At 37.9% G+C, this 27461-nt stretch overlaps 3 protein-coding genes across 3 annotated transcripts in view; 1 reads left to right on the top strand and 2 right to left on the bottom strand.

The window, feature by feature from the left end:
* Positions 1-187: 187 nt before the first annotated feature.
* On the bottom strand, positions 188-15464 carry LOC137274356 (ATP-dependent RNA helicase DDX55-like). Its single transcript, XM_067807509.1, has 17 exons — positions 15359-15464; positions 12161-12272; positions 11073-11210; positions 9922-10076; positions 8575-8668; positions 8190-8245; positions 7632-7824; positions 7203-7327; positions 6594-6683; positions 5964-6056; positions 5232-5346; positions 4443-4522; positions 3889-3977; positions 2756-2882; positions 1593-1680; positions 1224-1397; positions 188-869 (listed from the first exon to the last, which is right to left on the bottom strand). Exons 2-17 carry the CDS (start codon positions 12254-12256, stop codon positions 789-791), a joined length of 1794 nt encoding a protein of 597 aa, XP_067663610.1. The 5' UTR covers positions 12257-12272; positions 15359-15464; the 3' UTR covers positions 188-788.
* Positions 15465-17903: 2439 nt separating this feature from the next.
* LOC137272882 (NADH dehydrogenase [ubiquinone] 1 alpha subcomplex subunit 2-like) lies at positions 17904-21053 on the bottom strand. Its single transcript, XM_067805297.1, has 3 exons — positions 20929-21053; positions 19266-19372; positions 17904-18122 (listed from the first exon to the last, which is right to left on the bottom strand). Exons 1-3 carry the CDS (start codon positions 21015-21017, stop codon positions 18037-18039), a joined length of 282 nt encoding a protein of 93 aa, XP_067661398.1. The 5' UTR covers positions 21018-21053; the 3' UTR covers positions 17904-18036.
* A 673-nt stretch (positions 21054-21726) lies between these two features.
* LOC137274355 (serine/threonine-protein kinase Nek1-like) overlaps positions 21727-27461 on the top strand; it is a 73795-nt gene continuing 68060 nt past the window's right edge. Inside the window, exon 1 of the mRNA XM_067807508.1 lies at positions 21727-22151. Coding sequence (XP_067663609.1) covers positions 22035-22151 — 117 coding nt within the window. The 5' untranslated portion in view covers positions 21727-22034. The remainder of the gene's footprint in view (positions 22152-27461) is intronic.

Genomic DNA, 27461 nt, shown 5'->3' with positions numbered 1-27461 from the left:
TGCAATGTGTGATTGCCCATTTCTGGTGCTCCCCACCTCAGTATTGCTGGAATATTGCTAAAAGAGTCAGAAAATCATACTAAATCACTCACACAATCAGGGCAAAGTGGAAACTTTAGGACAAATGCCTTGAATCAAAACTTTTGCCCCTGACATTAAACTACAAAACACAGACAACCTAAAGAAGTAATTGAAATGAGTTCATTTGTATTTTGTTACAATTATTCAATAAGAAAAGAAATAATCTTATGTGATTATCTCATTAATATCTGTCTGCCTCTTCAAAAATATTTTTGAAAGAGTGTGCAAATATAACACATTATGTTTGGGATTACACTTTCTCAGCAAAGTACAGATTGCAATGCTTTTGTTGGGTTGAATCCAATTTGGGATTCAAAGCCACACCCTCATAGTCACGTATCTAATCAGCAGCACACAAAGTCGGCCATCTAACCCACTCAGCCAATGCATTGTCCAAAATATAACATGTTACACCTGATCACTTTCTAAATGGTATTATGTATTAATGGGCAAATACGTCTTGCTTTTGAATGACACTCAGCCTCAGATGAAACAGAATATTGACACTATCCTGAACACAGGGCAAATCCATGGAGGCTGTTCACAATTCATTAGTCCCCCCTGATGAATCCATGGAAATGCTGCTGCAGTTCACCTGCTGATTATTTCATGTCCTCAGTACTTCTGTGACCTTCACCTTCAGTTTGCCTTCCAGAAAACATCTGGACACTGAATATACTTCACACAATGACTTCATCAACTAGTCGTCATGTGTCACACTCTGAGTCACTGTCTGGCTTGTTTAACGCACTTCCCACAAATTCCTGGTTGAATTCGTTATTTGATATCTGAAAAGGACAAAATACAGGTGAGAAAACAGTCCCATGTGAAACAAAAGGGTCCTTTCATAATGATTCATTGCTATACCACATCCATTTTAACACATCGATAAGGATATCATGTAACTATAGTTCATTTGTTAACGTAGGTCAGATTGACAAAAGAAATATGAAAGAATCAGGTGGTCTTCAAACTAACTAAAATATGAAAGAATTATGTGGTCCTTTGATTAACTACAACATGAAAGTTTTAGGTGGTCCTTAGGCAGATTAAGTGATAAGATAAAAAGATTTTTATTGTAGTATACATGTACAAGATTTTCAATGTACATTTATCAGGTTTCGTCTTAAGACATATCTTACTTTTCCTTTCTTTAACTTCTTAATGAGCCGTAAGTCAGAACCTAGGTCATCAAGCTCTTCAGTGGTGTTAGTTGGTTGAACTTCCTCCAATTTCCTCTTCTGTGCACGAAGTTTCTTCTCCACTCTCTTCTTCTTCTTTTCAACCTTCTCCTTCTGTCTGGACCATGGCACAGACTGAACAGCAAATTTCAGAGTTCAAATCTCATGACATCCTACTGACAAACCCCAACTAAGTTGACTTGTTTCTTTGAAAACACTGAAGACCAATCTAAATAATGAAGTTGAGAAGATAGTGTTCAAAGAAGTATCATATAGCAAAAGCACTTGTCTCCCTTGGTTTTACAAGAATCCAGAAATGTTTGCACTCACTTTGGGTGGCCTCTTCATCTTTTTATGCCTCTGCAGCTGCTCCCCACTCTCGATCCTCACCTGGCGCTGCTTCTCACGGTGCTTGTCTCTGAAGCAACAATGATAAGTATATAACTGTCAGGATATATTGTAACACAGATGACTCAAATACTGTTGTATCCCAAATTTCAGCATAACGACTTAATGGTAAGCAACAATACTGACACATGGCATCAAGACCATGAAAGACCATCACTTAAAATATATGTATGTACTTGCATCCTTAACATATACTGAAATGTTTTAAAAACTTTACATTTAAATTTTTTTTAAATTTGCAAAGAAATCAAATTAAGCTGTTCAATTAGACATGACACAATGAATGATGAAGGCATTTTGTCACACAGTAATCATTATTGGTCTTGAAAGTAACATAGTGCACAAATCATCTACTTTATCCATGGAGTTAAAACTGATTATGACTATCCGATTATGACTACTGTGTAATTAGGTATTTTTTAGGTAATTTAGGTATGACATAAACCAGCTCCCAGCATCTTGCATGAACTCACCTGTGATCAATACCAACTCATCAGCACCTAATATGAACTCACCTGTTACCCATATCAACTCACCTGCATTTGTTATAAACGTTCCTGCGAGGCATATCACCTCACTGGTATCTGCTATAGAATCACTAATGACACATACCAACTCACCTGTATTTGGTACAAACTCATCTGTCACATATATCATCTCACCTGTATGTGGTATGAAGTCACCTGTGGCATATACTATCTCACCAATATCTGGTATGAACTAACCTGTGAACCACACCACCTGTATCTTGTATGAATTCACCTGTAGCACATACCAACTCACCTGTATCTTGTGTGAACTCACCAGTGACACATACCAACTCACTTGTATCTGGTATGAAATCACACATGACATATACCAATTCACCTATATACGGCATGAACTCACCTGTGATACATAGCAGCTCACCTGTTTGGTATGAACTCATCTGTGAACCATACCAACTCACCTGTATCTGGTATGAACTCACCTGTGGCACATACCAGCTCACCTTTATCTGGTATGACCTCACCTGGGACACACGCCAACTTACCTAAAGACATATTTATCTCATCCAAAGTACAAACCTATTTGTATCCACTCACCTGAATGGAATGTTGTCAACATTAATCTCAGCTGGATGAAAGTTGGGAATATCTTTGCCTTTTAATTCTGGCATTTTAGGAATTTTCAGAAGACTGAATCCAGTAGCTAGTTTACCAAAGTCAAGATCTGTGAAGACAACATCAAGGCAGTTTGATAAAGAAAATATAACTCTTGAAAAGGAAGCCAAGTTCAAAATCATATTTCTGTAATACAACAACCACACAATATTACACAGTCAAAGGGTCTTGAAAGTTTTGGTAAGTAAGAGAAGTACTATGAGAACTGTGAGTGACACATAATCATTATCTGTTAATGATGCCTGTATTTTGCCATCATATCGTTCCCTTCTCCTATAACATAACACCTGTACCTGATTTTCATTAATTCTTTCACCACCCAAGTTACAAATGCATGGTAAGAAAGAGTGAGATCATCCTAATGCCACTTTACACAACATTCCAGTTATATTATGGCGTGTCAGCTTGATTTGTATGCCTTTACCATTTACATTCCACCACCAACAGACCACCGAGGTGGTGCAGGACCTTTTTCTATCTTTGATGAAATGCATGAGCATAAACGCTAACAAACCCAGAAACAAAATCAGGGAAGACAAGGAATCAAACTGACTAGGGCACCTGTGAGAGAAGTAACATTATACAAAACTGACCACAACAAAGTTTGGTTACTATTTATCTTGGAGAGGCACTGTCGGTCTAACATTAACAATCATAGTTAATCACCAACAAGTTTGTTTGGTGTTCATGTTGCAGACCAGACAAGCAACTGATTGATGGTTTGAACTGTTAAGAATTAAGTGCATACAATTGACAAAGTCAGCAAATTGGAGAACTGGCTCCAGCTTGAAGATAAGCAGAAGAGAATCGAAACCTTTAGAAACCTGGGCTCAAGGGTACCCTAAAGACCACGATCAACTATGAAACTATACTCATGGAAAGTAATAAAAACACACACGAAAGCACAAGGGTTCCATTACCCTTTTCCAGGTTTCTTGTCATGGTTTACATTGCACTGTGAGTGAAAATCTGGAAATAAATCAAGGAACACTTGTACTTTCATGTTTTCCCATATTCGTTTTCCTGAGTATAAACATAAACTTTCTTGTACTGACCTTTCACTCTGAATATCATGCTACACTCATGTTTAGCATAGGATTGGATGAAGGACACATAGGCTCTCATACCCTTCTCATATATTGCTCTGAAAGTTAGACATTACACAATGAGTGTCTGTCACAGAAACAACAGAAACAGTCAAATTACAGATTAATTTATTAGAGATATATACGTCTATGCAGTATATATATTTAAGGACACAATTCTACCCAAATATTTACTCTTATACTACATAAGCAATTTCATTATACATTTTGTTTCTTATTCCTCATGCAATGATTTTACAATAACTCAGCCAATCACAAGATTCAGGTGTTTTGAGACACTATACATTTACGCCAGGCCATATATAGAGGCATGAGTTTAGTTTTATTCCAGCAATATAATAGAGGGAAACACTAGAAAAGGGCTTCACACATTGTATCCATGAGGGGAATCACACCTATGTCTATGGCATGAAGAGCAAACACTTTCACCACTACCCCCTGCTCCCTCTGTAATAAAGAGCTGTTGGGAAGGATACAAAAGGGATCATGTATATAACACATACCTGTCCTTAGCAGCCAGCTTCTGAACCGTGGGCAGGTAGTTGTGTACATCCTCTGCCTTCTCCAGCTGTTCCATGGGTACCTGTACGTGAAGACGGAAGATGTGAAGGACTGCTTGGACTGGGTTGGTTTAACACCATTTTGATGTATTACTGCATCATTAATGTTGTAGGTAACCCTGAAGTGATGCAGGTCTCAGATGTTTATCACTTTGGGTAAGCCCACAGTTGCAATGTTGCTGTGTGACTGAGTATCGTTTAACACCTATTTTAGAAATATTCCAACAATATCACAGCAGAGGACATCAGAAAGTGGGCTGTAGATATGGAGAATCGAACCCAGGTCTCCTGCATGAGGAGCAGATGCTTCAACCACTAGGCTACCTCAACAGCAACATAAGGTGCAATAAACCAGAAAATATAATCAGAGCAAATTGGATTCAAACCCAGACTCATAAGTGACATGGGCTGGTCCAAGGGATGCAGTTCTGCACAAGGACTTGTGGCACCTTGTACAACACCTTCAGTCATGATAGCTGCTAGGAGATATCACAGATTGCAAAATATATAGTGTCATGAATGCATTTCTGTTGTATCACAGCAAGCCTAGGACCTAGATTTTCAAAACTCTCCTAGTGTTAAGATAGTTGTAAGTGCCATACAGTATCATTAACTTATGACTATGTCAGGGCTAAGAGGACTTCAAAAATCTTGATCCTGGACTGAAGAAACTAAGAAGAATTTGCATAACATGTAGACATGAAGAATCTTCCTCATCTACAGCCAGCTCACCTTCTGGTTAATGCTAATGAAGGTGGTGTAGGTGTCCTCGGCCGGAAGCAGCATCACGAGGGCATTGCCGGTGTTACCAATCCTAGCTGTACGACCACATCGATGAACAAAAGAACTAAACAGACAGATATATACTGCAAGATCAGATATTTTCATATTTCCTGGTGTGGAGGTGGGAAACATGAATAGAGGAGACTGTCAGGCCTTCAAAGGAACCATTGAACATGTTGCAGTGAGAGCATGGTTTTGTTTATCTGTTGATTAAAGATAATAATCAATCAGCAGAGTTTTACATGTTCATCGGGCGGAAAAGAATATGTAAACACAAGTTAATTCCAGTTCTTTCTGTTTATCATTTTATGGGTTGAATAAACTCCTGAAAAGTTTTGAAAAGATTTAAGGGAAATATCCAAGACTCAGACCAAGACCTTTCTCTTGCATTATCAGATGTATATTCCAAATGTTTTGACTACTGGATAAGAAGTGGGTTGTGTCCCTTAGCTACCTGGATCAGATCAAGGAGTTTGGATCTGATAATCATCTTATATTGGTTTGGTTGCACCACACTCATGCTTAGGATTAAACTGATGTGTCAGTTTATGATTTGAATTCTGTAGACTTTAGCTTGATGTGATTTGTTATAAAGTTAAGTGATGTTCCGTTAAGTTAACTCACTATGTATAATTTGCATGTAGTGTTATTACTGTTTGATCTAGACTAAAATTTGTTTACCTGGCTGAACTCGGGGGGTCAAACTGTATGACCCAGTGTACTTCAGGAATGTCCACTCCTCGTGCCATCACATCGGTACAGGTCAATACACCACTGTAACACACATCGGTACAGGTCAACACACCACTGTAACACACAACGGTACAGGTCAACACACCACTGTAACACACATCGGTACAGGTCAACACACCACTGTAACACACGTCGGTACAGGTCAACACACCACTGTAACACACATCAGTACAGGTCAACACACCACTGTAACACACATCGATACAGGTCAACACACCACTGTAACACACATCGGTACAGGTCAACACACCACTGTAACACACGTCGGTACAGGTCAACACACCACTGTAACACACAACGGTACAGGTCAACACACCACTGTAACACACATCGGTACAGGTCAACACACCACTGTAACACACATCGGTACAGGTCAACACACCACTGTAACACACATCGGTACAGGTCAACACACCACTGTAGTACAGGTCAACACACCACTAGAACACACATCAATACAGGTCAACACATGTAATCATCCCCCAAAAATGTCAATCACTATTTGATTGATTGAAATATTGACATCAGCTTTGAAGAACATGAAAAAAAAATATGTACCTTGCTAGCTGTCGGAAATTCGAAAATATCTTGTTTCGCTTCTGTTTCATTTTTCCATGGATCGAAAGAATCTGGCTCTTCTTTAGAATGCTGAAAATAGAAACATCAACCATTATTACCAGTTTGCAAAATAATATTACAAAAAGTAACACAGCAGTGTTGCAATGTAGTCACACAAAAAGAGTGATCAAGCAGGGTTTAATGCATTTTCTAAGAGTATTTTTATTACATAATAGTGTGTCATTCATCTCTCGGTGCAACACACAACCTATTGGAGGCAGTGGGGTAGCCTAATGGGTTAAAGTGTCTGCACGTCTTGCCAAAGACCAGGGCTCGATTCCCTCACATACACACATTGTGTGAAGGCCAATTCTGGTGTTCCCTGCCAACATATCGCTGGAATATTGCTAAAAGTGGCATAAAACTAAACTCACTCACTCACAAGCACAGGTACAGTGGTGACAAATCAAGAAACATAATAGGGATCAACCATGATTCAGCACAACGATCATAAAATTCTAGAATGCCTAAAGAATGTAGCTACATGGTGCTTGGGATACCCGTGCTCCCTGGGGGCATTGTGAGGTAGCTCAATGTAGATATGCTCACTGTTGGAGGGCACGGGAGAAGTAATCCACGCCGGCACATGTGCTGAAGAACACCATCACCTTCTCCTGCTTGTGCTCCTTGAGGAAGTGGAGCAGCTGGTTGAACTTCTCATCAGCATCCACAATCTAAGTCAAAAGGAAGGTGTAAAAAAAATTACTTCCCTCGACATTGCTGAAAGTTCTTTCAGTGATACACCCTACTTATATATATGTCTATCAAAGTGAAGTACAGTTATTGAATACTGGTGAAGAGGTTCTGGTTGGGTTTCGGAAATGGCGGTCATGGCAACCATGTTGAGTCAGAATGTTCTTGGTCAAATTCAAGTTGTTCCATTTGTTGCGGCAAGAATGTTTTTACATTTCACCATATGAAATGGTCAAAAGAGACGCCAGTGTCTTTTTCAGGACGTGCAGATGCATCAGCTCTTACCATGTAGTAGTTCTTGAGAGTCAGTGGTGTCCTCTGCAGCGACTCAGACTCTGTTGACAACTTCTCCTTCACTGTGATCCTCAAGGGGTTCCTCAGCCCGGCCCGGATTAGATTCTCCACCTCATCTGTCTGGGTGGCTGAGAACAGACCAGTCCGCCGCTGTTTGGGAAGGTAACTCAGGATAGTGTTGATGCTGGAATATAGAAAGGAGTTGATTAACAAAAGTGAGTGAGTGTTGGGGTTGGGTGGGGTGGGGGATAGAGGTGGGAGTGAGTGAGTGAGTGAGTGAGTAAGCACTGATGCATCCTGTGTTTTATTTGGTCTATAAAATCAGTCCAAGAGAATTCAGTGTTTGACAGTCTTTTTCACCTATTAATTAGCCATACATGAAAAGACCTTAGATGTTTCATAATCAATGTAGAATGGCAGGAAACGATGGTTATTCTTATACTTATCTGTCCTCACAGCAAGCAGAAGACTTTTATTCAACACATATTCCCCCAAACAGTAAATAGAACCCTAAGCTTGAATGTAAAGACAGGAAAATAATTATCTTACCTGGCTGTAAATCCCATGTCCAGCAGACGATCAGCTTCATCCAAGACAAGCACCTCCTGAATACAATGTACAAGTTAGTGAATTCTGATGTTGAAACCTTGAGAGGCTGAATCCAATCATATTTCAAATTTCCCATGAATTATGATTCCCTTTTGTTTAAATGCAAAGATAAATTCAAACAGAACTTCGTATCAAATGCCATATTGCTATGTTGACAGTCAGTGGTCAACAGACTTGACCATCAAAGTGACCAACACTAATAATAAAAGTAAAGCAACTAGGCTTTAGTAGGCTAGCAAACCACCATGGCCATTTACATCCAACAGTGTTAACTGTAGATTAATGAACTGACAGGAAAAATACAGAATCCCCAAATTTTACCCACCAGGGCCTTGATGCTACCAGCCAGGTTAAATGCTCCCTGCTTCCTCTGGAACATGTCTTCCATCCGACCCGGCGTTGCTATGACAATATTACCTCTGTTGATAACACAAAAATAAACCATAAACAACGAGCTGAGGTAACCCATCTTTTTCTCTCATGCTATGGGTGACAAAAAACTCAGGTCATGTCACAATAGAACTCGGACCACCCAGTCTTTTTTCTTTTCTAACTACAGAACGTTTTTTCTGAAAAGAGTGAGTATGGTTTAGTTTTTTCAGCAATATTTCAACAGTATGATAGCATTGGACAGAAATGGGCTTCACATATTGAACTCTCCCCTTGTGGGAAATCAAACCTGGGTCTCCAGCATGACAAGCAAATGCTTTAACTACTTGGCTACCTCACTGCTCTCTTTTGACAAAAGAACACTCATTCAGAACACAAATATACACTCAGTTGTACACCCTTTTGGCTGGGCGCATACATCTTCCATGTCAAAGTAACAGCATAGAACACATCATTTTCCATTCAGAACTGTCTGCTGGGGACACTAGAAATGGGCTTCACTCATTGTAACCACATGGGGAGTCAAAATTGGGTCTTTGGTGTGACGAGCAAATGTTTTAACCTAGACTACTAGAATTTAGAACCCTCAGTGCAGACCAGCAGATTAAAAGTTTTAATTTCTATGCAGGTCTTGCCAGATTCTCACACAGAGGAGTACTGTAATGTCATTCCAGAGGCTGGCTCAAAAAAATCATTCCAGGTCACAGTCTAATCACAATGACTACAGTGACATTAGTGTAATGGAGCTAAACATGTCATTCCAGAGGCTGGCTCAAAAAAATCATTCAAGGTCACTGTCTAATCACAATGACTACAGTGACATTAGTCTGTTCTGATAAAAAGACTGCTTCATCTGACTACAAGAAATACATTTGGAAATACTATCAATAATATGCTCAGATTGACAAAAAAATTACATGAAACATCGGAAAGTGAACATAGCTGGTTTTGTTTGTCGTCATTTTACCCCTTTTCAACAATATTCCAGCTGTGATCAAAATTAGTTCGGACAATGATGTCACTGACATTGTGTGAATCGACCAACTCAGTATACATGTCAGCCAGCTCGACAGCATGATTCATGTATTTGCCTAGTAAGTCAAGAACAGGATCTACTATCTTTCCTGGATTCCACCTATAGGATCATAGACCTACTATCTTTCCCGGATTCCACTGATAGGATCATGGATTTCCAATCTGACCCAGATTCCACTGGGGATCTTGTGTTTGAAAACTTTTTAATACATATCAATGCATCAATCTTGAAATATGTGCTACTTGCCCATTTGTGAGGAACTTGTCAATATTAGCCCCAACATTAGCACCCCCTATGAAGAGCACTGAGGAGAAGTCGGAGAAGTATCTGAGGAAGTGGGAGAGGACCTCGTCGATCTGTATAGCCAGTTCTCGTGTCGGTGTCAGGATCACCGCACCAACCTGTAACCATGGTAAAGACATGTTTCATATAATTTCATATAATTTCTACTACTCATTCATACCAATTTCTATTAGATATGACTGACAAGGTTAAGATAGTTAACTCAGCTGCATGAGTGACCAATATCAAGGCAGGGGACACTAAGAACCACCCCCCGTTTCCCCGCCACCCCATCCACTTTTTTTCCTGAGGAGCATTTCCACCTAGCCTTTGGACTGCATGACTTATGTGCGGTCCACCTTGTACCTGGATCTGACCCTGGATATCTCATTATGTACAGCAACATTGAGAATCAAACAATAAAAGTTTTACTTGACAAGCAATTAATTTAAACTGACAGTTATCAAATTGCTCTGTAACAGCATACAAGGTACCAGCAGTTAGCTGTCTGCTTCACTCTAATTAAGTGATGGGTACTTTAGATTAGTCAACATTCAAAACATGCATACCTGAAGATTTTTGTTGGAAAAAGATTAATAACACAAACTCATTACACAACCATAAATTATTCTGATCTGTAGTTATTAGTCCTTACTGCTCAGTTTATACCATAAAAAAGCTGAAATAACAAGTTTGTAAACAGACCAGGTGTGTAGCAGACTTGCTAACCTGGCTCGAATCAATTAAAATTTTTAACATTGCAGTCTTACTTCTACAATGAACTTATATGAACACAAATATGCAAACTCACTACACAACCATTAATTATTCTGATCTGTAGTTATTAGTCCTTACTGCTCAGTTTATAAGATAAAAATGCTGAAATGACAAGTCTGTAACCAGACCAGGTGTGTAGCAGACTTGCTAACCTGGCTCGAATCAATTAAAATTTTTAACATTGCAGTCTTACTTCTACAATGAACTTATTAATATGCAAGGAAGCAAGGTTTAAAAAGTAAACGTGCTGACACTGGAGATTTTTATAGAAATGTGATCTTAATGAGATCAAAGTAAAACTGAAGGATGAGGGGAGACTGCTCCAAATCAGAAGTTACCTCATGTTTCTTGAGGGGAGTTTCTCTTTTCTTCAACATTTCCAACAGAGGGAGAAGAAAGGCCAGCGTCTTCCCACTTCCTGTAACTGCCTCCACAGCAACGTCTTTGTTCCGCAGAAACTGTGGGATACATGCTGCCTGAAATAGATGTAGAACAAGATCAAGATGAAGATCACCGATGGATAGTTAATGAGTAAATGTTTCATGCAGGCAGCTATACTTCTAGCAATACCAAGATAGTTGGTTAATACTTCAGATTTAGACAGGCAAATCAGAGGTTCATGGAATGAGCTAGAAACAAGTAGACGAATAAAGGTGACACACATTCATGATGTAAAATACTTTATGTTCATGATTTCTGCCAGGTGTATGGTCAAACCTGGGATATCTGTGCAGTCCTGTGCCGAGTGAAACTGTCAGGGTTAACATGATTAATGTATCATGTTTTGGGGGTAATGTTCTTTGATCTTAGACATTTCCAAGACATCATGATGGTCTTTGCATTGTCAGAGTCTCTGGTCTAATAGGGTCTTTGGTCCAGCTGCATCCCGACAAAACCTCTGGATGACTGTCAGGGACCACTAAACATGCTGAATATGTCTTTTGCCTATCATGGCCTCTGGACTAGCTGAAGATTCTGAAAGATTTTGTTCTTTGGACTGACAGGGTTTTTGACAAGAGGTTTCAGGTAAACATGAAATCACTGCAAAAGGACAACTAAAAAACGTTACTGATATGGGTGTAGCTTCCATTATAAAAAAGCATAAGTGTGATTATTGCTAAAATTGTTGGGCTAGCCCTCAATAATGTCAAAATATAAACTTTCCAACCTATCAGGCTTAACTAGCCCTCAATAATGTCAAAATATAAACTTTCCAACCTATCAGGCTTACACAAAAAATATTGACTTGCTGACTGACACAAAAATCATTCTTCAAGCTACGATGGCCTGTTAACTGAATACCTTGTATTGCATGATTGTGTATGACAAGTTAAATGGTCATAACGACCATTCAGTTTCCCTTGATCTCAGAGTCTTCAGATTCTACTTGGTACCCACTTACTGCTGAAGGAACAGACAGACATACCTGAACTGGGGTCATCCGTTTAAACTTGAGAGCTTTGATAGCACTTAAAGATTCTTTGCTTAGAACACTCGATAGCGAGGTCCACTTCACATCCATCTTTGCTGAACAGCTTCTGATGAAGAAATTCCTGTGATTATTTCCATCATTTATTGATCAACAAATTAACAATAGCCACTTATTGTTTTAAGTCATCTAAAGCATTTTCAGCACAGGCAGATCCTGACAATCTGCACTCCCTATTTATCATGCATGTCAACCACGCCCTTTGCCATAATAAGTGTATTAGTATAATTATTATTATAGGCAAAGTTCCAAACAATCAGTGAACGTATTTCACTGTCCAGGCAAGGTGGACATAATCTGACAGGTAGCCTCGTAACTCTTTCCGGTAACACTAAGTGGTTCAACCCTATATATACTGGCATCTCCTATTCTCGCCGCACTTACGAATATCAACTGAAAAAAATAATATAAACAGTTCTTTTCGTATGTATACTTGTTGTTTTTAAATGAAGAGATTCCCACTTGAACATCTGCATTCATCAACTGCTTGATCCATCAAGTGTATTATCTCACTTGAGCCCGATGAAAATCATGGTTGTCCGCCGCTGACTTTTCGAGGCGTCTCCTATTCTCAAGGTACAACGAGAAAGTAACGTTATCAGGTGTGAGGAAGGGGAATCTTATCGGGAAGGGCTGGGGAAAGTTACGATTTTTCCAAGTTGGTTAAAGTTCACAAATATTAGTTACACTGCAAAATTTTGATAATTCACAGACTTGGGTCACTTTCTAATTACTGGTCAATGATGTAAACAACCGTTAAGTATCACGCATTTGGCGACCTAGGCAGAAAATGTGTTTACCGCGAGAATAGGAGACGGCCCTATATACTTAAAGGGGCACTGATGCGGAGCGAATAATGTTTCTCGCCAACGGTCTACTTACGAAACCAAACTGCAAATTGGTCAGCGCCCGCTCCCTGGACCTTGATGGACAAAGGAACTGGGCTCCTGTCCATATTAGCAGAATTTCTACACCTAAACAGTCAGGAGGCCAGATGCCCATCATATGCCATTATTTAAAAATATCCATGTTATTCCTTGTCTGATCGTAACAAAATATCCAAGCAGTGTAGGTTTTTTCGGATGCTTGGATGAAATAGTTACTGATCCAATTTGATCCCATTTCTGTGTTTTTAACCTCTATATTTAATCATGTTACATGAAAATTTGATGTCTCCTGGCACGTAGCAAGCCATTTGTTTCAGTCCGAAAGATTGGAAAGCTTTATATTTAGGTAGTTTTGAGTGTTGGTTCAGCTGTGATAGGAAATATCATACGTAAATTTTGATAGCTATGGTAGCTGCAATGGTTTATTATTTATGATAATAAAAATACACAGTTGATTTATTTGAATTCGTAAACAAAAAGTGATGACTTTGCCATTGGTAGAGAAATCTGAAAATTTTCTTACGTTAAAAAAAACCCCTTATTACACCTATTTACCCAAGTACACAGCAAATGCCTGTATGTATTCCTTGGTATCCTCAAAACAGTTTCGGCCCCTTAGTGTTTTCAGGCTGCATGCGACACAGAGATTACATCTTCCTTTCTGTAACTTGTGTTTGATGGTGTAAACCTACACGTGTTATTTGTCATCATTCTCGGGATGGTCAATTCATGAATTTATAACAGGTATAATTAGTAGTAACACCACTTCGGTTACTCAACAAAGGTTCCCATTTGGCATTTCTCCTGTCTGGAGTAAATACTCAACATTATAAATTAAGGTCTGTAATGGCAAATGTATTGTATGTTACGTAATATGTGCATATAAGTGATGCAAGAGGGTTTATCAGATGAGTTACAAAAACAAACATCGATCAACGGATTAATCGATAACACACTGATTGATTAATTACTTTTATCTTCTAGAGGATTTGTCAAAAGGCAGTGTGTGTAGATGACTACACCCTGTCGTAAAGTGCAAGTGTAAAAACAACATCCTCCCTTCAAAGAATTAACCACTCTTGCGCTGATTGACTGATTGCTCATTATTGGATAACTAAATTACTTAGAACAGTCGAAATCCTACAATTAGTTGCCAAGTGTGCTATCTTGGGAGACCAATGAGAGGCTTATCAGGTTTTCACCAACGAAAGATGTGAAACAATGTGGTACTTTTTCGCAAAGTAGATAACTGTAAGACATGCAACACAGAGCGGGATTATTTACCAGCTGCAGATGAATGGAATACGATTTCTTTTACGTGGATATTGATGGATACATTCCTAAACAAGGTAGTAGCCTGACATTGTTGCTATAAAATTAGTCTGTTTTACATTCATTATTTGCATTTTGTTTTAATTTATTTGTTGTAGCATTCAGCAGAATCTATATGACAGAAAACACACACTATATCGCGTATGTGTGTGAAATAGGATCCACATTGGCGATCTATATAATGTATAAATGTTGCTGTTATGTTAGAAATTTACTATGAGTATAAGCAGACCATGTGTTCTTTTATTAATTTTCAAAACCATACAAATATGACAATAAACTAATTAGGGTTATGAGACAAAATATAGAGACGTACATTGGCTTCGTTATTTTTCCATCCTAATAGTTTTTTACCATTTCTACCACTGGCAGATGATTAACCTTCAAAGTGTTTCATTTGTTTTCATAATACATTTGTAACGAAGTAAAAATGACTTCAGCTCAGTTGATCTGTCTATAATTAAACTATCAACTGCGCATACGGACTGCACAGCAGAGGTCATGAACCAGTCACGAATTCTGGGATATCATCCGGGTACTCACGGGGGAAAAACAATAACAAAGGTTTACACCAGTCCAAGGAAATTGCTCCGCATCAGTGCCCCTTTAATTTTGGGACTTTAAATATTTTTGTCATAATACAGTCTGGCGGAGCGGTTGTGTTTTCGCTTATTCATTGCCATATTTCGGAAAGACTGGCAAGCAGGTTGGGTCCTGGTATTCTATAAGTTGTAGACTGTCAATTTTGTAGATAGAAATTTTTGATCGTAGTTGAGTGCCAGGCGATGAAACGTGTTTATTTTCAGATTCGGTCGCCAAAACTGGACAGTGACATTGTAATTTATAAATGGTCTTTGTCACTAACAAACAATCCAGAGTTTGAATTAAGACAAACCATAGTGTAGATACAACTTACTAGTAAGTCAGGGGTTGTGGTGTGTAATCATTCATTAGTGTTTCTGTTATTCATGCCACATGGAGGCTGACATATTGGTTTCTCTAAATTCAGGATCGGACCTCAGAATTAACTGGGATCCCGTCTGCTATAAAAGCGTTGTTTTCTGCGCGTACAAAACGTAGAACCAGTTTGATTTATTTAAAACGCACGAATCTGAAACGAACCGTGGCGTCCAAAATATATTTTGAAACAATTTCATAAAGTTGTTCTCTTCGAAAACAACGAATTCATTTCTTTCTTTCATTTCCTGAATAGATGTTTTCATGTTCAAAAATCGTTCATTCTTTTTGCATACATATGAAGGTTTTGTCAGATTAAATAGGTTAAAAATAACATATTAGTTTGTAGAGGAGGGTATTAAAAACAGTACAATTTATTTTATATTTGGGAAGTCTCATTCAAAAATGGATATTTTATAGTACATATACTTCAGTGTCATGTTTTGTTTCAAGGGTATGTTTTATGAACTTAGTGAAATATTGTGTTATGTTCAGCTGCCTTCATATGTTCTTGGCTTTGCTATTGTTTTCAATACCACAGCCAATCCGGTAGGTTACCACGAAGCACCATAGCTACGTAATGTGAGATGTGATGTGGCCATGTGATTGAACCAGTGACCTCCCCTGGAGGATGCTTTGTCCAGTGAAGCACATTAAAGACCCAGTTTTCCCTTTGAAAGTTTCACTATTTCATACGATAAATAGTAACTTCCCACAATACATTTTTTAAACATCATGCAATGACCTCCAAAGATGGGTATACGAATGGTGACTTGATCTCTGTCTGATCATGAATTTAATTTGTCGTTTGAAATCACTAGAATGGAATATTCATGATTCTTTTTAAAAAAGAGTGTTTATTTCAATTTTTTTCTGATGTGTGAACCTGACACATGCAAAATGGAACACATCCAAACAAAACTGGATATTAGTCAACACTTTATACATTTAATTCAGCAATTACTGGTTCCTGTTATGATAAAGTATCACTGCCAACATGGCAAATAATTTACTTAAGATCTGTTCTATTGAACATAATTAATAATTCTCAACTGTTGACTTGTTATTGTACCTGCTTCGTAAACTTACTAAATGACACATACTTAGGCGAGTTTGAAATATCCACTCAACATTCATAATACCCACTCAAATGTAATACCGTGGGTACAATACCCCCATGAGCCAAATCTTATCTGGAGCTGTGTAGGGGGTATTATGGTAAAAAAATCTCTGAACAAAACTCTTGAGTTTATATTGTGGCACTGTTAGTAGGCTCTGGTGTTGAGATCTAATATCAGCTCTGGTATATATGAAGGAGATTACTCCTGCAGAGATGTATGTGTCAGACAGAGACTTTTGAACTGGGTCCTTCCTCTTATTGGAAGCCAGTGGAAATTTCTAAGAACAGGAGAGATGTGGGAATTCTTGTAGGGTTACAATTCGTGCTGTTGTATTGTGCACCTTTTGAAGTTTGTCAAGGACATCTGGGAGTACTACATAGAGGCTGTTACAGTAGTCAAGTCTATTCAGTATCAGGCATCTAGGAAGACAATTATCAGCTTCCACACTGATCAAGGGACTTATATTCTCCATCACACAAAGATTCTAGTGACAAGTCTTGATGACGTCATTAATCTAAACATCCATGAAAGGCATTTGATTCAACAGGACACCATTATCTGAACTTCCATGCCTGAAATATTGACAGTAAGCAAGTCCACCTTTAGGAGCTGCTGCATGGTTCCCAAAAGGACCACATCAGTTTTATCACTGATCATTTTGAGTTTGTTTGTAGTCATCAAAGCTTTTAAGGACTTGATGCAATCGGCTGTATCACAGGAAGCTTCAGGTGGGTTCTGAGACGAAACTGGTTGAAAAGTTTGACAGTCATCGGCATAGGAGTGATGAAGGAGATGGAATTGCGGGTTGATACTTAGTCTAAGCCTCATTACTTTTCGTTACACTCCACTACGGTGGTGTAGTGTAACGAGTAACACTGAGACAAAGTTTACTGAAACTGAGATGATACTTGAAGTACTGCCACAGTAGAGGACGACCCGCACTGTACCTAAAACCTGTCATTTCAAATAAGTACAAATTGTTATCTTCCATGAACTTATGAAGATATCCACCACTGCACTGTCCCACTGATTCCATGTGGATGCTGAAGTCTGTCTTGAAGAAGGTTATGATCAATCATATCGAAGAAGACAAGTCCAGTACCACAAGGACTGCAATATTGAGATTGATCAGCTGAACATAGACAGCATGGGAATTCCAGAACTGCCAACACTGCTTTGAAAAGTATTTCTGCTTGGTCACAGTGTGTCAATTTCATAATCAACCATAAATTATAATCAGAAAGAAGCCACAATCAGCAGGTCCTGGTCCCACAAAGGGACACAAATCTGCAAACCAAATTAATGTGCCTTGAGAGTGTTGCACCAGTGCCTGGACACTCACCATGTATACTGAACATGAAATAAACAAAAGCAACAGAAAGGTAAGTCTTTCACTTGATTTAATTCACAAAGAGAATTCATTTCTCACAGGAACATCAAACTCTACATTCCTTGATAGTTCATGGAACACTCTAATAATATTATTTACACAGAGTCTACACAATGCAGCATTCATTCATCGTTTGGCCATCGTCTCTACGGCCTTCAACACTTGCTCTGCTGTCATGTCCGTTAGAGGTAGGCTGGACTCCTTGCCGAACTCTGTAACAGACAGCAAATACCAAAGTGAGGGAGTTTAGTTTTACGCCACACTCGGCAATATTCCAGCTATATGACTGTAGTATACCTCCTTACATGCAAACACTGTAAGAAACAATATGTTGGTGAAACCAAAAGATGTTTCAAAATCTGATTAACATGGGGTGAGTGAGTGAGTTTTGTTTAACCCCTCACTCAGCAATATTCCAGCTATATGGCGGCAGTCTGAAAATAATCAAGTCTGGACCAGGCTATCCAGTGATCCACAGCATGAGCATCCATCTGGCCAATTGGGAACCGATGACATGTGTCATCCAAGTCAGCGAGTGTGACTACCCTATCCCCTTAGTCGCCTCTTACGACAAGCATAGTCGACTTTTACGGCAAGCATGGGTTGCTGAATGCTTATTCTGCCCTCTACTGTCACAGGTCAAAAGTCAAAGGAATACATCTCTACTATACAGAAAAAAAAATTATATATATATATAAGAAATCCTGTGCATCATATCCCCTTTCAATTATCATATTATCACGATAAGGATAACAATGTCCGCTGGTTAAGGCTATAACAGTCCTGAGTTCTTTTCTAAACAACAAGCAACCGATCAGTAATTACTTTGGACCTAACCACTACATATTCTTCATTTGGGAAGTAATAATCAACAATCAAAGTCTCCTTTATCCACACAACTGCTAAGAATTTCTCTTCGTGATAAGAGAAATTGAAATGAAGGCTTTTTTAACACTCCTGTCTGATTTAATTGATTGAAAAGTAGTTTGGAATGTGAAGTAAGACTGAAAGTTTCTTTCAATACAGCAGGCATTGCACGCCATCCCAAACAAACTGTACTCAAAGGTTTTCATTTTGTTGTCCTAACCATTTATTAAAGAGACTGCTACTGTAGTGTATACATTATCTTTATTGCTGAATCACATGACAGCCAAAACGTGCAATGACAAATTAGTCATCCATAAAATTTTAGGTATCGTTGCTTAACTCTTTGACAAAAACACATAGCATGTCACTGCAAATGAATGTGATGACCTGTCAGGTAGATCCCTTCTGGCAATCATCCTGCAGATTGAACACTTATTATCAACAATCATCAGTCATAAGTCAGTGCATTCATGTGCCAACAACCTTACCATATCTAGCATAAAGCTTGGGCTGTACATTGCTACATTCCCTGATGAGGAATGGGAACTTGGGGTTGTGTCTCTTTAGATCAACATAATACTTCTCTACAAAATCCCTGAAACAAACAAGATGAACTGATCATAGTGACAATTACATAGATATTAAAAACATACACTGCTTTAGAAACAGGTTCATACACTATTCACTGCATCAAAGTGTATGAATACATTATGCCACAAAAGAAAATATCTGTTAAAACACATCCAGGGTACACAAGCTGAGGCCAGTAAGAACATAGTGTAATTATTTTATGTTTTTTAAATGAGTCTTCATGTGCATATAGGTCTCAATAACTTTGTTGTTTTTCTGTTGCACCCAACCCTAAATTATGTTATTGTTCATTTAGAGGTGCAACAAAAAGGAATCCAAGGAATAACTCGCCCTAATCATAGCAGAATCAAATCAATGGTTCGAGGAATCATGCAAGATTAGTGAGGCTTAAGGGGTCATTGTTGGATACGTACCCCAGGCACATTTCTGTATACATTCTGTATGCAGAAATGTACCCTAAAGAAAATCAATTTATAGAAACTTGCTCAGTAACCTAAACGGCCGATATGTTCATATTCCCCAACCAAAACCACACATACGGAGTTGTGCAAAAACTATTCAGACACTTGACGTAATTTCAACAGATTTCTAGTTAATTTAATGCACCATAAGTTGTTTTCTGTAAGTTAATTTTCGTTACATCTGATTCAAATTTTGCACTTTGTGAGAAATCATCTTGCCTTCAATCACATAATTTCTGTCTAATTTTGCATTGCTTATTGATCAAATGGTAACAATTTAATGAACATGTGTACAGTGCTGTGAACTCCTTAACATGGCGTCCTACGGGATTGTGCACTGGGAAACCAAATGTGACGCCCTAAGTTAAATGTGGTTTGGAAAATTGAACTGAGATTATGTGTACAAAGCAGAGATGATTTCAAATTTGCCTGTCAAATTGTATATAGATCCATCCTAAATTCACTTCATGAAAATTATTTATGCCTCATTGAAACAACACATATTTTATGGAAATTACGGCAACTGGCCAAATACCTTTTGCAGAGATCTGTAGTTACTCTTGTTCAGCTGACTGCATGTGATTTATTGTGAAATATTTAATTTATATATGGTAAAAGGCACACACCATATAATAAACTTTTTCATAAACTGAGAGACTAAAACTTATTGCAACAGAACATGAAAAAGGTTCCTTCCATTCCCCATATTCTTTCTTCTGCAGATTAACAGAGGCAACACTAAGTCGTACAACTCTGTAAATTGTACGTACTTGAGGGACTCTAAGTTATATTTATGAGTCCTCTAGTACTTGTGTTAGGTTTAGCTAGTAATCCTAGTATATATCACTTATAATTATTAATTGGGATGGGGCACGGGAGAGAACTCTTACGCAGAAAATGATAAAAATCAAGAATATTTCAGTTCATTGTTTTGTTCGGTAGTCACCCCCTTTAATAAGCGACAAAATGCCTCTTTTGTACAACTGCAGAACTGGATACGTTTGCCCTTCAAAATGTCAACACAGAAACACAACAATTAAAGGCCGTTCTGACATTGCATTTTCTATCACCTCCAGCTACTATATATATAAAAGCACACCTTACGCCCTTGCTTGCTGGTGACTTCTGACATAAATGAAAGCGCAGTTCTTTTAGATGTTGCCCGAGCCTCAGAGCTGAAGCAGCCATTTTTGCCTTGAGACAAGTTTGAACCAACCAACGAAAACGGATTACATATTTTAAACAAATAACAACAGGACCGTGTTCATTCACATCAGGGATAAACTTTGATGAAAACGCTATTTAATGATGACAATATTCAACGTCAAGGGTCGTCAAACAAACATAAGACATGCTTTCCTTTTTGTAACAATTCTCACTTTGCAAGAAATCCACAACGGGCTCATTGCATAAATAAGCGCTGCCTACTTATATATATATTGTATGAGAAGCGTAGTACAGAGCCTAAGAGACTTCTTTACACCGGATCAAAATATCGGGACATTCCAAAATATATATTTAGTACGTAACTGGAAACAGTTGCAAAAAGCATAATTGTTATCCATACTTTATGTACAGATAACATTCTACACAAGCACACATTGATCATTCGATGGTGTTCTGAAGTTCATCTAGCAGAGACGGATTGTTCTGGATTTTAAGCGTCAATACGTTTCCGGTAGTCTAGCGATGCTGTATTGCAACAACTATAAAGTATATAAAGAGGGAAAATGAACACTTTGCTCTCCAGAAACAACAAAATCTCATATAATTGATATGCAGTCAATAATCATATTACTTATGATAGGATTATCAGAAATCAATAGATATTAGCGATGATAAAAATCACAAAGTTACATTGGAAGTGAATTTAGTAGAGTAGTTTTAGGGGAATAGTACATTGCATAGTTTACATTGGAGTCCGATCATCTGCTAAATGCGTTAGGCAACGAAGTTTGTTGTTTTACAGGATATCAGAAATGAGAGACAACGAGACAAAACAATGACGATATATTTTGTAAATTGTTCTTCACAGAAGGGCGTTTTCTTTACATTTTCAGTCAGATAGCCGAATGTCACAGTCTTTATCGCACTTGAACCCAGAAGACGAGTTCACGTCAAGAAAGAATTCCTAACTGAGTTCTTCCTGTTTGTGTGCGTTATATTATATATATTTTTTGTCGTCAGCCTAAAAAACGTTTCAATATGGATAACTACACAAGAGTGAGGAAAATCGGCGAAGGTGCTTTTGGAAAAGCATTGCTAGTGAAATCAAAAGCAACTGGAGGACAATTTGTTATCAAAGAAATCAATATTGGAAAGGTGAGTGCGCTGTTTAAAGGGGCACTGATGCGGAGCAATTTCCGTGGACTGGTGTAAACTTTTGTTATTGTTTTTCTACAGTGAGTGCCCGGATGATATCCCAGAATTCGTGACTGGTTCGTCACCTCTGCTGCGCAGTCCGTATGTGCAACTGATAGTTTAATTATAGACAGATCAACTGAGGTGAAGTCATTTTTACTTCATTACAAATGTATTATGAAAACAAATGAAACACTTTGAAGATTAATCATCTGCCAGTGGTAGAAATGGTAAAAAACTATTAGGACGGGAAAATACCGAAGCCAATGTATGTCTCTATATTTTGTCTCATAACCCTAATTAGTTTAATGTCATATTTGTATGATTTTGAAAATTAATGAAAGAACACACGGTCTGCTTATACTCATAGTAAATTTCTAACATAACAGCAACATTTATACATTGTATAGATTGCCAATGTGGATCCTATTTCACACATATACGCGATCTAGTGTGTGTTTTCTGTCATATCGATTCTGCTGAATGCTACAACAAATAAATTAAAACAAAATGCAAATAATGAATGTAAAACAGACTAATTTCATAGCAACAATGTCAGGCTACTACCTTGTTCAGGAATGTATCCATCAATATCCACGTAAAAGAAATCGTATTCCATTCATCTGCAGCTGGTAAATAATCCTGCTCTGAGTCGCGTGTCTTACACAACTGTCTAATTTGCGAAAAAGTAACACATCGTTTCACGTCTTTCGTTGGTGAAAACCTGATAAACCTCTCACTGGTCACCCAAGATAGCACACCTGGCAACTAATTGTAAGATGTCCGCTATTCTAAGTAATTAAGTTAACGAATAATGAGCAATCAATCAATCAACGCAAGGGTGGTTAATTCTTTGAAGGGAGGATGTTGTTTTTACAATCGCACTGTACGACAGGGTGTAGTCATCTATACACACTACCTTTTGACCAAAGTAATTAATCAATCAGTGTGTTATCGGCTAATCCTTTGATCGATGTTTGTTTTTGTAACTCAGCTGATAAACCCTCTTGCATCACTTACATGCACATATTACATAACATACAATACATTTGCCATTACAGACTTTACTTTATAATGTTGAGTATTTACTCCAGACAGGAGAAATGCCAAATGGGAACCTTTGTTGAGTAACCGAAGTGGTGTTACTACTAATTATACCTGTTATAAATTCATGAATTGACCATCCCGAGAATGATGACAAATACCACGTGTAGGTTTACACCATCAAACGCGAGTTACAGCAAGGAAGATGTAATCTCTGTGTCGCATGCAGCCTGAAAACACTTATGGGCCGAAACTGTTTTGAGGATACCAACGGAATTTCGTTACATAAGTAATACATACAGGCATTTGCTGTGTACTTGGGTAAATAGGTGAAATAAGGGGGGTTTTTTTACGTAAGGAAATTTTCAGATTTCTCTACCAAAGGCAAAGTCGTCGTTTCTTGTTTACGAATTCAAATAAATCAACTGTGTGTTTTTATTATCATAAATAATAAACCATTGTAGCTACCCTAGCTACCAAAATTTACGTATGATATTTGCTATCACAGCTGAACCAACACTCAAAATTACCTAAATATGAAGTTTTGCAATCTTCCGGAGTGAAACAAATGGCTTGCTACCTGCCTGTAGACATCATATTTTCATGTAACATAATTGAATATCGAGGTTAAAAACAGAGAAATGGGATCAAATTGAGTAACTATACCATCCAAGCATCATATTTTCATGTAACATGATTAAATATCGAGGTTAAAAACACAGAAATAGGATCAAATTGAGTAACTATACCATCCAAGCATCCGAAAAAAACGACACTGCTGGGATATTTTGTTACGATCAGACAAGGAATACCATGGATATTTTTAAATAATGGCATATGATGGGCATCCGGCCTCCTGACTCTTTTGGGTGAAGAAATTCTGCTAATATGGACAGGAGCCCAGTTCCTTTGTCCGTCACGGTCGAAGGAGCGGGCGCTGACCAATTTGCAGTTTGGTTCCGTAATTAGACAGTTGGCGAGAAACATTATTCGCTCCGCATCAGTGCCCCTTTAATACCCGTTATTTTCATTGAGAAATGGTTGTTGAATTCTTTTCTTATTTTCAATCACCAGGTGCTAATTAAATGTTGATATAGATTTAGGTGCCAGTGAACCTTAAATACAATGAGTGATAAATAATTAATTTATTGCTAAAGTTATGGCTTGGTCAGTATGGACATCTGCTCATTTCCCAAATGTGTAACTTTGCTTTGACGATAGATACTTTCAAGGGATTCTAGACGTTAAACCCACCAAACATGACTAATCTGGAGTATACACACTGTATTAGGCTGACTAGAGTCTATGTACACAAACATAAATAATCTGCGCTACTGCAGATAAATGAAAAGATAATTTCCTAAACATTTAACACTAGCAATATATTCACATAGCCTGAATACAATTTGTGGCACTTTTATTACAACATGCTGACACAGTCAATGCTTTTCAGTTTCTTCGTAGGCCTGATTTCACACATTCAAATATTTTGAATGTTTTTAATTTAAATTCAGTAATCGAGTAGAAGGTTTTATTGTATGTTTCAAACAATCAATTCTCATTTTGCTCAGTATTTTGAATTGGATTATATGTTATCAGTGAGGCTGTTAGGATTCACTCTCACATATTCAATGAATCAAACAACAGCTTTTTGTTATTCGTTATTCTTGGACACCAGAACCGAATATTAGTAAATATTTACTATGTCTTAAATGGGGTGTTTTTCACTGGAACCCTTATGTTCTTTTCCAAAGTTAGACATGAAAGCATAGAATGTAGTCGTGCGTGTCATGTCAGTTAGCCAAGGCTGCAGATAATACTGTTGACCACAACTTTTACATGCCATATTTGAGTGTCATGACATCACTGGTTATTGCTGTGACAAATTAACACTGTCAACATGGGCATTCCATATTGTGCATCGATCGCTCAACTACAATATTGTATTCATGAATAATTATTTGTATTCGTTACCCAATATTAATGACACTTATCATCTTTGCTACATAGTGTACTAGTATTTGTTGCAGCCTTAGATATCAGTTAGACTAACACTTGTCCAACACAGCCAGTTCACACTCGGTGATCAGTGATCATACTCCTGATCCAGTGGCCATGTTGTCATAGAAGAAAGCTCCAGTGGTGGGTAGGCACTTAATGCTTTGTGGAATTTGGAAGATGTGTCAAATACGACTGTGCAATGTAACTAGTTTACCAGTATTTACCAGTTCAGACATGAAAATGATACATATTGCGAAATGCTGATCGAAAACCAGTATTTTGATATGTATTCATAAAACTTCTTAACACTCAGAAATTTTCTAATATTTTCATTTTTTACAGTGGACATTATGTGTTTGGTGTAAAATGGCAACTCCAACAACAAACAGTTTGATGTGGTGCCTGTCAATACTATGGCAAAGGCTTCAGTATGAACATGATGAAAGCATTTTGAGTTGAAAAGGTCTATGTTTTCATCCTATCTTGATTGAAAGAATTTCTATTAAAGCTTAATTAAGAATGTTGATTTTGATTTTTTTTTTGTTTTATGCATAAAGCATTTATGAGTACATGAATTATTTATCCATACACATGATACAGTTATGAGTATTTTTTTAGGTCACTGCTGCAGACAACAACAGGAGATAATACTAATAGTATTAAAAATCCCATACTTTTTCATTGTTTACATATACACCTTGTAAAATACTTAAATACATGTAGCTTTGACATTCATTCTGTTCATCAGGTGTGGGTTACCCAACCAACATCTATACACAATGCTACACAATACAAATCTGTATGGGTACAGATTATCTGTTCGTTTTCAAGGTAGTTCAGCAATGGCTTACTTGCTTACTAAAGCATAATGAATCCAGCATGATTCTGACGATGTATGTCATTTCAGTCACAACATATTATCAAATGCTTGTTGGTCATAATATGTAGCAGATGTGGTAGGTGTGAGAGTATTGTCCATTTGTTAATGTTACCAATGAAACAGATTGAGTGAAGGGTTGAAGCATGTCACACACACATGCACACATGCACTAATGCACAGTAAGAAAATCATTCTGTACATCTCTGTGATGTAACATGGTATAGTTAGGATTACACTTTCTCAGTAAAGTACAGATGTACAGATTCTAATAGGTTGGTTTTGGGGTTGAGTCCCACCTGAGATTCAAACCCATGTTTTCAAAGTGAGAATATAACCTTACTTCATATGCCAAATAATGGTTACACAAAGCCTCAGTTTTGCTGAAAGTCTCTAATTGTTACTTGGCATAGTCGCCCTTTTATGCAGCCCATCTGATGGTATATATTGATGCTGGCAGAAACAAAACTTTTGGTTTTTTTCTGAAAAGCCTTACAATGTACCATTTCTGGTGCCCCCTGCCAACAGTCTAAGTAAACTTAGTCTCAGTGTATTCCATTACACTCCACCACTGAGTCTAACAAAACCTAGTAGAAGGTTGCATCAGGTAACCTTTGAGCGACCAATGACCATCCAATCAAACGCGAGACGGTTAAATACATTTAACCAATCAGAGAACGGCTACTATTTAGGGATGGGAGGGACTTTAAAAATATTCAGGTCACTGACACCGATCGTTCCACAAACAAAAATCAGCATATAGCACAATTATTTGACCTGCAGTATATACGCTTTGGGGTTTCTGTTGACATGGTTACCAGTAACTAATATTTCTGCAAGATGACATCCTTGAATATTATCAGAAACAACATTTTCAATGACTGTTTACTCACCGTTGTCATGGTTGTACATAAGCAGTGTGCATCACCCGGAAGCGATCGTACGCTAAATAGCATTCGGAATCGTTCGGGTACGAACCTTTTCGAGATAAAGAGTTCAAAAGGTATGTGCGAATGTGCACTTTCGCGATTTGGTAAGCTGTGTTCCGATTGGTCAGTCTCAAAGGTTACCTGACGCGACCTCCCATAAGGTTTTGTTAGACTTAGTGGTGGAGTGTAACGAAAAGTACTGAGGATAAGTTTACTTAGACTGCCCTGCCAAAATATATTAGGAATATTGCTGAAAGTGGCGTAAAACTGAACTAAGTCACTTCTGTTGGAGCTGCAGAGCTTTTCATTAATTTCGGTAGTTAATTTAAAGAGCAAATGAGTTCAGATATCCCTAAGCAGGATCAGTTATTTTTAGAATTCAACAGTTTACCTGTATTTACATGTATGGCTTTTGTGACT

The sequence above is a fragment of the Haliotis asinina genome, chromosome 2 (genome assembly GCF_037392515.1).
Source record: "Haliotis asinina isolate JCU_RB_2024 chromosome 2, JCU_Hal_asi_v2, whole genome shotgun sequence".
NCBI lineage: Eukaryota > Metazoa > Mollusca > Gastropoda > Lepetellida > Haliotidae > Haliotis > Haliotis asinina.
This window is presented reverse-complemented; position numbering and strand designations above follow the sequence as displayed.